The following is an 11,114-nucleotide window of genomic DNA, read 5'->3' on the forward strand; positions in this document are numbered from 1 at the left end:
GGGGCTGGAAGGGATTCAGACTCTTGCTCGGGGACACTTCAGAAGCATGGATTGCTGCCATCGCCATCGAAACCTGGCTTGAACCTGCATTTCCAGCTGAGGTTGCTGAAGGCCCCAGCACTAATCATCGCCCCGCCCCAGCTTAATGTCAGCATTTACACTGTGCCCTGTGTATTAATTCATCCTTCTCCTTTTCTCTCCCCCCAGAAGCATGACGGCCAGTTCACAGTGATCCAGCTGGTCGGCATGCTGCGCGGCATCGCCTCAGGTATGAAGTACCTGTCAGATATGAGCTACGTTCACAGAGACCTGGCGGCTCGGAACATCCTGGTCAACAGCAACCTGGTGTGTAAGGTGTCGGACTTTGGCCTGAGTCGGGTTCTGGAGGACGACCCGGAGGCTGCCTACACTACAAGGGTAAGACACACTTTCACAGGCTGCGTCTGTCATAAATAAATGTCATCTCCAATTACAGTCCCCCCCCCCCCTCTGTCCTCTACATTATCGTTCCTGATCCAAAACAGGCCGGCACAATGCCTACTTAAACCAGATGTGCATAAATTAGCTTTCAAATGAGGAGACCTACTCTAACAGATGATCAAAAACGCCACAACCAGTTAAAGAAATGCACCTATAAATAATTAGTCAGATTAGTCATGAAATAAATGCCATCTTTCCTTACATATCACATTTGAGATTATTATGAGAGATTATTATGATAAAGCAAGTGATCAGACATGGTAGTGGGTCCACTTGGGGTATCGGATATACTTCAAAGATGTACTAACCTGACAGCTGGCAGCAATGTTAAGGGACCCTACAGGACGTGATTAGACTAAATATAATTTGGACTTAGCAGCTCATCTCCTAATCATTGTCCATCATCATCTCCACAGAAAATAGTCCTGACTCAATGAGCCCAGTTGTAATTGGGCTCTTGGGCTATTGGGGGCACTTACCTCTCCATAGCATTTTAAACACAAGATATACTACTTTTGTAAACATGGATCACTGAACTGACAACTAATATTTCTTAATGCCAAAGAGGGTTATCTGAAGGTAAAGGTTGATATTTTGTATTGGACAGATGTGGCTGTGGCTGTTGTGGCTATAAAAAAGTGGATTGAAAGTGAAGTGGAACACTGAGTTAAGATTATTTACAGATCCATCATGTATGTTAAAGTGTGATCACCAGAGCCAAGCTGAGCTGGTGATGTCAGCAAGAATGCTTATATGGTTATCCCAATGGCAAAGAGTGGGCTGCATCCTCACGTTCATTCAGCTTGCCAGGTTTGAAATCCCTGGGATATGAGTTAGAGATTGGTGCACTCTGTATTACTCTTGTATAAAGAAAATGTTTCAGTAGTGACTGGACATAAGGCTCTAAGACTCTGTTACACAGTGCTGTCAGTTTTCTAAACAATTCTGTATGAGGTCACCACACACAAAATTAAATGCACATACAAACTCCTCCTCCTCTTTATATTTTTGCCTCTATATAGTCAAATCAAAAAGTCTTTGGTAACGTCGCCATCCTCTCACAGAGCTCTGAGAGAATGAAGAAACTCAAACGTCAGTGAGTTAAACCACTGCGGAGTAACTCATCTAAAATGCCCACAAGGAGATGGCATTATTCATATTCATAGGAAGTGTTGGGGATGTTATTTTTAATATGGCATTAGCATTGCCCTGGGAGGAGTGTATCAGCCGCTGACTACTCTATTGCAATCACACACACACACACACACACACACTCCGACTGATGTCAGGAGACCTAGATGGAGAGCTGCAGGCATTGAGGGGGGGAGGAGGGAAGGGGAGAGGCCGAGGCGGAGATGGGGAAGAGACAGGGAAGAGAGGGGAGTGGATATCACATAAGACTGAGATCTAGGGAGACTGAGAGAGAGACAGAGAGCGAGAGAGAGAGAGAGAGAGAGAGAATAAGGGAAGACAGGGGAAAGGTCCAGTGAGAGCAGTTAAGAGGAGGGGAAAAAAAGAAGATGGTGTAGGGGTGGACAGGGGGTGGTGGAAACGAAAGTACAGTGCTGAGTGACTTGGCAGCTTTGTCTTCTATTTGACTTTGACCAAGCAGAGATGGGGAATGCTAGGTGGTGCAGAGGCAGCTGCCGCATGTTAAAAAGCTGAACTGAGCCCTATAGAGGTACAGCCTGTGTGTAGACGAGAGACAGAGAGAGTGAGGGCGGGGGTATCTCGCTGCCTATTGTGTCTATACAGCAGACTTTATGGAATCCTTTTGATCTGTGCATTGACAACAAAGGCAGGAGCAGGATGGGAGAAGAAGAGGAAATTGATGGCAAGAGAAAGTCAGAAGCAAAAGAAGCTTTATGTTCTGGGCTGTTTTGTCGAGTTGGTATATAATCTCACCTGCTCTGTTACTGGCGGCTTCTCTGCAGGCACCATCTTAGAATTTGCTTTGTTGGATCCACTCTTGATTTATCACAACACCCAGCCAGAAACAGGCCCATAAAATAACCTTTAAATATTTACACTATTACAGTCAGGATAAAACATCAGGTTCAGGACGACATATTCAATATGCCAAGAATGTGCTGACTGTGATGCAAACCACTTGCAGGGAGGGAAGATCCCCATCAGATGGACGGCTCCAGAGGCTATAGCCTACAGGAAGTTCACCTCGGCCAGCGATGTGTGGAGTTATGGTATCGTCATGTGGGAGGTGATTTCATACGGAGAGAGACCCTACTGGGAGATGTCCAACCAGGATGTGAGTCACCAACACTTACCTCACGTCTTAGCTACAGCTTTAACTACTTTATATGTTTTCCGCAACCCCCAGCTCAGTTATTAAATGTGAAAATGAATTTTCCTGGACATTTTTACTTCCCTTTCTTGTATTGATTACAGATTCAATATCTGCCTCTGTCTCCCTGTAGGTGATCAAAGCAATAGATGAGGGCTACCGTCTCCCCGCTCCGATGGACTGTCCTGTGGTGCTGCACCAGCTCATGTTGGACTGCTGGGAGAAGGGCCGCAGCGACAGGCCAAAGTTTGGACAGATTGTCACAATCCTGGACAAGCTCATCAGAAACCCAGCCAGCCTCAGAGAGCTGGCCAACAGCTCAGTATGGTCAGTAGGCTATAAATTAAATGCTGTGAATTCAACACTTTCACTGACACGTGCATGTAGTCTTGAGATGATTGGATTAGATTATAGGATATAGGATACATAATCAGTGCCTCAGATCTACACTGCAAATCTACTTTGACAGTAGTGAAAACTGTGCAAAGTAGGAAATGCCATTTTTTTCAGTAAAATCACATTCTTATCTTTTATTCAGCAAGATAATATTTGTCAGTGTCAAATATTTGTCAAGATATAAATAAAGGTTTGTGCTTTGCCATATCCATACTGTCACATTCGGTTTAGACACCCCGCCTCCCAAGCTGTATTGCGCAGATCCACAGAATATCATTATTTTTACATTTACATTTTACACTTAAGGCTGGCTTAGCTGATGTTCTGAACCACACCAGCAAACAGAGTGTGCAGCAGAAGATATTTCAGTCTCTTTCAGAGGAGACAGAAGACACTCTAAAATGAAAACATAAAATCCCAGCACAACTGGAAGGACATCAGAAGCTCAAAAGCACTACACATTATAGACAGAATGAACAGTGTGACCAGAAAGAAGAGTCTTTAACACAGAACTATGGCATGGCTTTGAATGAACAACATGCAGCACTGTCTGTAAGAGGATATTATATATAGAAGTGCAGATCCAATTAGTTGTGTGTATGCAACGTATTTACTAAGTTTGAGCATGCAAATGAATAGACACAAAGATCATTTATAACAATTTATAACAAAAGGAACCAAGCGAGTAAGTGAAAGGGTTTCAAACCATGTGTGCTTGGGCTGGGAGGGAGCAACAAGGGGATGAATCATTAATCTTACTTACCCACTAATGGATAGGTTTAAAGTTTAGGGTTTATGTTTTCTTTTCAGAGTGGATTTAAGTCTGTCATGCTGCGGCTGTTGCGGAACTATTCTGTCCAAATCCACATCCAGCACCATGAATAAGAATTAACTGGCTCCTCAAGTGTGCTCCCGACAGTTTTTATTACTGCGAATGCTCTAACATTAGTCAGATTTAATAACAAGGACAAATAATTGACCTCAGCACAAGTCGGAAACTATTTAGCCACTCAACAGGGCCGAAAACTTCACTGAGCTGTGGGTGTGCTTTGTATCCCAGCAGGGAGGACCCGTCCACCCCAGAGTTCAGTGTGAGCACAGTGGATGAGTGGTTGGAGGCCATCAAGATGGGCCAGTATAAGGACAACTTTTCCAGTGCTGGATATGTCAGCTTGGACTCAATCCTCTACATCAGTGTCAGGTACAGACGGCTAGTGTCTCATCCCTGTTAAATGAAATGCTCAAAAGGTCAAGACTGTCAGCAAAAGACGTATTATATTCCACTTGAGTGTCATTTGAAATTAAAGAGGGGGATTTACACAAGTATCTTGGACAAGAAATCTCAGCAGCTGCTTGGCATTTGAAGGACAATGTAGATTTACTCCTCCAAAAATAACTTTAATAAATCCTATTTTGTCTGTATTTTTTCTGTCTTCCTTGTAGTGAATTGGCTAAGATGGGTGTGTCTCTGGCCGGCCACCAGAAGAAGATTTTGTCCAGTGTCCAGAGCCTGCAGACCCAGGGGACGCACGTCCAAGTATAACAGTTTCAACATAAAAAACACAGTGAGACAGAGCCAAAATGGATGCTCCTGTGAAGAGTTTCACCCCCTTGAAATGGAGCTGCAATGGACACTCTGTGCTCCATTGATTTTGAGACACACTGAGATGGAGACAACATGGACGCTTGACTCCTTCACCTTCTCGCAGTTTTCACCATTCTTCCCATCCTCGATGGGCACTACCGGCTTCAGCACTCAAGAGTCCCAGCAACACAACCACCATTATGGAGCAACAGAGAGACATGTCCAACAACAAGGCCACATGTAGAGCATCCCAGATCATTTCACATCATATCAGCTGAACAAAAGAAGAAGAAGAAAAAAAAAGATTTTTAACAAAAGAAATGACAAAAAAAACAAATTAGAATATAATTATCATCACTGTCTGTGAGGTGTACAGTTGGTTTTTACTGTCATTTTGTTTAAGTTTTCACCTTGAAGAGTTTAAAAATGGTCAGAAGATATGTATATGTGTAGATATATGTTTATATGGGCTGTGTGTCCCACAACCGTAGAGATGGACCTAACGTTTGTATTGGTGGTGAGGTTTATGTCGCTCAACCTTAATAAGAGTTATTACCTAGTACATGCCCCTTCCATTGCTCTGTGTATACAGAAAGCCAATGAACAAGGCAAGATTCTGAATGACATGAATGTGTGGGGTGAGGGGAACAGAAAAACTGGACCTTTGGAGATAAAGAGGGATGTAGATTTCGTTTGCTCCTGTAGGATAGAAGTAAGATTTGTTTAAATAGTGTATCTGACCAGGACAAGGGCTTCCCTAGCGACTGCTCTGAGACACTCTTCCATAGCAACTAGACCCAGTGCACGTTTGCTTGTCTGCTTGCACTTATGATGTAACTGAGTGCAAAGTAAAGCTCAAGTTGGAGATAGCACAGAGAAATTGTTACTCCACTTCCATAACTGTCTATTCCAAACAATATTGTCGGTTCAGCTGTCACAGTATGATGTTGTTGAGAATACTTCAGCCTAAGAGTTTGCCTTCCCATGTTTCAGGTGTGATAAGAAATTCATAGTGTTTTGTGTAGAGCAAAGGTGATGCAAAGGTCATGATAGAGTTGACACTGTTAAGAACGTGTGACTTGTTTTTCCAGTGTTGTGCCATGTACAGTACAGTAACCTTGAAATGATCATCTGGGCAACATAACACCATTACTCTGCTATTCTTTTTCCTTTCATCAGCTCCCATGGCTGTATGGTTACACAAGGACAGTCACAATAATTACAGTGTTTTGTCCAAATAGTTTGCCTGATGAAAAGGAGCACTGGAATGGACCCTTTATTCAGCAAGATGAAATACATGCAGTGTTGATTTTCAGCTGTGCCACCAAGAGAGGGTAAATTTTACAAAGAAACAAGATGATTTGTGTGTCTTGTAGCCTACTGTCTCACTTTGTTGTAATCAGTCATGGCAACCTATTTCAAGAATCCCAGGTCTCAAACCAAACACCCATAAGGTAAATTTACAAATCAATGTTTACAACAAAAAGCAAATAAATTGGTTTGTTAGTTTTTCCACATCAGAAGGAAATCTGCTGCTTATCACATTAACTGCAAGATTAGATATGATGGGACCCTCCTTGCGTGCACTGCATTAATGGCACTGAACCTGCTTTTAGTGTATTCCCAAATCCAGTTTTAATATATGTGATACTCTATAGGACCAACAGTGGCATAAGGTACAGTATATATGATTGTATCATAGTGTAAAATATGTACAGTGTTGATTTCCAGTGTTAGAATGTTTGTAATGATAACGATGATGATGACTATGATGTACTTTTATTGTGACAAAGAGATTTCTGAAGTACTCGTTCAGGGGCGGGTCGTACAGGAGTAAAGTGAAGGGAGGTGATTCGTTGGTCTGAACAAAGGAATGTAGCATGGTGCGAAGCTTCAGCTTTGATTGACAGGTGACAGTGACTGCAGTTTCTACCATAGCGTTAGAATGAGTAGAATGTACTTCCCTATTGATACACTGGCTTAATTTGTGTACACACCTTAGACAGTAATTACATGCACATTTTAAGTATGTCTCAGCATACAGTATAACTTTTGAAAATACTTTTTTCCGTGAGGAAGGGAGGCAGGGCGTGAGGTTGAGATGAGAAAAATCCTGAGACAAAATTTTGATACAAAATTGAGCATTCATTAAAACCCCCTCCCCCAAAACAGTAATTGTCCAATTGTAGCTTAGCAATTGTACCTGGGCATGGCAGACCTGTCAAGCTTTGCATCTCACACGCTGAAGTGGTGTGCTTGGAGTTATTGTAAGAGTAAGCGCTTCCAAAGAGTTTGGAGGGTAATGTCAAACACAGGAGCAAAAGTGTGAGGCTTAAACAGCTCTAACTTATGCTACAACTATTAGCATGTCTGGCTAAGAGTATTTACAAGATTACAGTAGTTTGTGAGGTTACAGGTGGACAAGTAACCCTACACAGCAATACAAAAACAATGTTGTTTCTATGTGTCTTCTATGTGGATCTTCAATCAGAAAGGATGCTAACTTTTTACCTGGGACATGCAACTTTAGCATCAGTCTTTGAGCACAATATCACGTATGTAGCAATCATGTTTATAAAGACTCTTTTTGCTGGGTTTTGGTTTTAAATGAGTCATTTGGAAACATAAAATGAAAGCCAGAGACAGCATTTTCAACCAATTCATTCATTCAAGCTAGCTAGAGCTGATAAAATGTGCAAAAATGTGTTGGCAAAGTCAGCAAGTGCCAGCAAAAACTTAAAAGAGGCTTCTTTTATTGGTGTCCATCTGAAATCAAGCAGCCACTGTTCCAGAAACTAATTTCAATGGTAAATCTGCTGCCATTATTATTGTAAATTCTGTATGGGCTGTGCTAGAATGGAAAGCTTGACAGGCCTAGCAACAGTAACTAAGGGGGTGGCAGAGTGAAAATTTCCAGTTCTACTTAGCAGCACAATATGGCTTGTTACTTGTGTTTTGTTAACCCTGTTCTATCAGAATTTGTCAAATAATGGCATGGAAAACATGTTAAAATACAGGTGTACAGAAACATTGACAGCTAAAAGAACATGATCTAGGGATTAATTTCTCCTTGCCAAACCATGTTGCTGTTTTGTCAAATAATCCACAGACAAAAAATACCATTCACATAGTCTGAAACTGTTCATTCTACTCTTACTAACTCTATGATTTCACTCTAGCGGACTACCCGTGACCGCTGGCCTTTTAGATGCCTTATTTACTGAGCTATTGTTCTTTTCTGTTGCCCTATAGAGGCAGATATTAAGAGTAAAGTGTATGTACAGGTAGTATTTATCTGTGTTCTTAAGATGACCTCACATCAACACCCTGGTTTTGTAACATCCCAGAGTCCCCTACCAACAGCACCCTCACTTTTTACGCAGAAGAGAGTCATTTTGTTCTGAAATATTAGAAATACTATAATAAATCTCGAAGCTGATCACCTGTAAAAGTTGATGGATGAAATGACAATATGGTTCTTATTTATTTTAGTGATAACATATTTGGTGATGAAAACAAACCGCAAATTATGGATGGGATTGGGTTACATTGTGATATTTTTGATTCCATAACTGGTTTAATGTACAAAATTCCTAGAAAAGGCTAGAACAAGATGAAGTATCACCCAAAATATATGAGTATATTGTGAAAATGTTCTCCTTTTTTTAAACAAGCTTGTTCAACAGTCCCATTTCAGAAAATTTTAAGAATACAGAAGTCATACCACACTTTGGTTTCAACTCTCAAAAACCCAGGTTTGTGCCACTATTCACGCTATCAAGGTTAGCTATGTGGGTTGGTTTGCTTGAACTGAAATATGGCATCTGTCCTCCATTTCTCACCAGGTCTGTATTGTAAATGTTCATGAGTGATTCTCATTTGAGACTTCCAGATTCTGTCTCTTTCTCTCCTCCTCCTCCTCCTCCTCCTCTCTCTTTCTTTGGTCACCGTACAGTGCTTACTTGTCCCCATGCCAGTTTCCTCTGCGTTGCTTGTTGTAAAGGGTGTAGGCATTCTAATGTCTTTCATGTTGCTGTAATAAATATGCTAATATTTCTAATTTCTCACCTGAAGCCTGCCGTGTCGTTTTCTTTTCACACATTCTCTGCATTTTTCCTTTTTGTCTCCCAGACACACACACATATTACACACAAGCGCACACCAGATATACATGTATTCACTTGCGCAATTCCACAGAGCAGTTACACTGGGAGTACAGAACGTGATGGGTTGAAATTCAAAGTGTTATGAAGCCCTCACTTAATTATTTTTCGCTGTGTAACAAAGCCTGAAGGTATCAAATTTTGTTTTGATGAGCGTCTGACCAGTCTTGCAGAAAATCAGTGCATGACTGGGAAATTCAAGGGTAGTCTCATTCGTCCCCTGCTCTGCTTCAATGGTGATAGTGGTGGTGAAATTCCTATCATGACATTCTTGAATGGCAAAAATATGACCGGTCTGAAACCACATCTTCATTATCAGTGTGTGTGTGTGTGTGTGTGTGTGTGTGTTCCTTACCGAGAGATAATTCTGTCTCAGGGGAAAGGGAAGGTCAGCGACTCCTGGCCTTGGTTAACCCCTTAATGCACTGGCCCCGTTGCTGTCACTCTATGTTACCGCCATTACACCTCATTTAGCCCATCATATTAGGGTCCATATTCCCCTATCGCTCGCTCCCTCCATCTCTGCCTTTCTCTCTCTCTCTCACACACACACACACTCACATACACACACAGTTACACATACAAAAAAAATTTCAGGGCTGTTCTCCATTTCCTCAGTGTCTATCTCCTCCCACTGCCCTCCTCTTAATCTTTCTGCTGGCTTCATGCATCCCCATTTTTTTCTCTCCCCTTTCCTATCCATCCTGTGCAGACAGACAGAAAGGTTGTGGCTAGTTCCCTGACCTCGAATACCCCATTATCTCCCTCCTCTCATAACTTTGTAATTTCCCCTACCTTCATCCATCTACCCATCCAACCATCCATCCAAAGGTTTTCCCCACATGCAGCCCTCTCTTTGAGGTCCATTGCCTCCTTCTGTCTCACTGCTATCACCACTGGGTTTCCTCTCACTGCTAAAGGCCAATCCATAACTTTGGGCTTTTGTCTCCAGGTGTCTCAACAGGAAGAATGTCATCTCACGTATTTACTCTGGATAACATGGAGGCTTCCAGGAGCCAAGGGCTTAGGCGATTGATTCATCATGCGGCCGCTATTGGCATCATGTGAAAAGGTCAGATGTCCCTATGGAGAACACTTTAAAAGGCCATTGGTGACTGATGAGCCTGTCATGTTTGTATCACATACATGCACATGCACTGTCTCACTCTGTTCCTCTGTCTTTCTCTCTGTTCCTATGCTATGCACTCTCTCTCTCTCTCTCTCTCTATGAGACACACACACATTCACACTCCCATGGGAATAGTAATTGGGCCCCTCTGTCATGCTGTCAGGTGTGGGTTTGAGTGTCCCCTCATGTGCAACAACAGACATTAAAGTAACACAAGAGACCAAACTGCCACCGTGACCTCTGCAGGGGTCAGCCATATGTGTGCATGTGTGTTTGAACGTGTGTTGGTTCATTAAAGTGTGACTCTGTGTGTCTGTAATGCTTGTGAGACCAAAAACTGATGCTCACATTAAAGTGAGTGAGCAGTGTGAGTATTTAAAAGGGAGACAAAAAGAGAGAAGTAGATAAAATCTGCACCAGGAAAGATTTCATCAGTCATTGGTTAAATTTGCTGGAGTTCCTGCTTTGTCGCTCTTGATTGCATTGCGTGTGTCCTCTCTAATCAAATATGGCCAAGCTCAGACAGGCTCAGTGTTTCCCAGTCCATGTGCACACACACATGTGCACGTCAGTCCTCTTCTGTCTCATGAGGTTTTAGTTTGCTATCAAAGCGATTTCCTGTCTCAAATTTTCATCAGTAATCAAAGTTCCTGATTGAATTTGAAAAGTGAGCCCGGCTCTATAAATCACATTACATGCCTCACTCCCATCATGCCTGCTCTCATCAGCCACAGGAATGAGACGCCACCCTGGGTGTATGTCTGCATCAGGGTCTGTGTGTGTGTGTGTGTTCTTGCGTTTGCAGTGGATTGGGAAAATGGATGTTGACATAACTGTGATTTGATCCATGCAATTTTCTGTTGGGACAGATAATAGAGAAAGGGGTTGGTAAAATGACGGCAAAGATAACACACCTTGGTCTGATTGTATGTGGAAATAATTCTTGGCATTTGTTGTAGTGTCAACTGAATACCAGATGGGTGGAGTTTATTCTATCAGTATGGTTCAAATCAGTGATAAATTAAACATGCTTTTGTTGTTGGTATGGATGGAATACTG

At 42.2% G+C, this 11,114-nt stretch overlaps 1 protein-coding gene across 2 annotated transcripts in view; it reads left to right on the forward strand.

Moving 5' to 3' along the window:
* Positions 1 to 8,830, forward strand: part of epha4b (eph receptor A4b) — an 84,915-nt gene extending 76,085 nt beyond the window's left edge. Inside the window, exons 15-19 of one of the 2 annotated variants that reach the window (XM_018676993.2) lie at positions 208 to 417; positions 2,597 to 2,746; positions 2,916 to 3,109; positions 4,239 to 4,379; positions 4,622 to 8,830. In XM_018676993.2, the coding sequence (XP_018532509.1) occupies positions 208 to 417; positions 2,597 to 2,746; positions 2,916 to 3,109; positions 4,239 to 4,379; positions 4,622 to 4,721 (795 nt within the window). In that variant the 3' untranslated portion in view covers positions 4,722 to 8,830. The remainder of the gene's footprint in view (positions 1 to 207; positions 418 to 2,596; positions 2,747 to 2,915; positions 3,110 to 4,238; positions 4,380 to 4,621) is intronic. The other variant, XM_018676994.2, reaches the window with a different exon arrangement.
* The last annotated feature ends 2,284 nt before the right edge of the window (positions 8,831 to 11,114 follow it).

The sequence above is a fragment of the Lates calcarifer genome, linkage group LG4 (genome assembly GCF_001640805.2).
Source record: "Lates calcarifer isolate ASB-BC8 linkage group LG4, TLL_Latcal_v3, whole genome shotgun sequence".
Lineage (NCBI taxonomy): Eukaryota > Metazoa > Chordata > Actinopteri > Centropomidae > Lates > Lates calcarifer.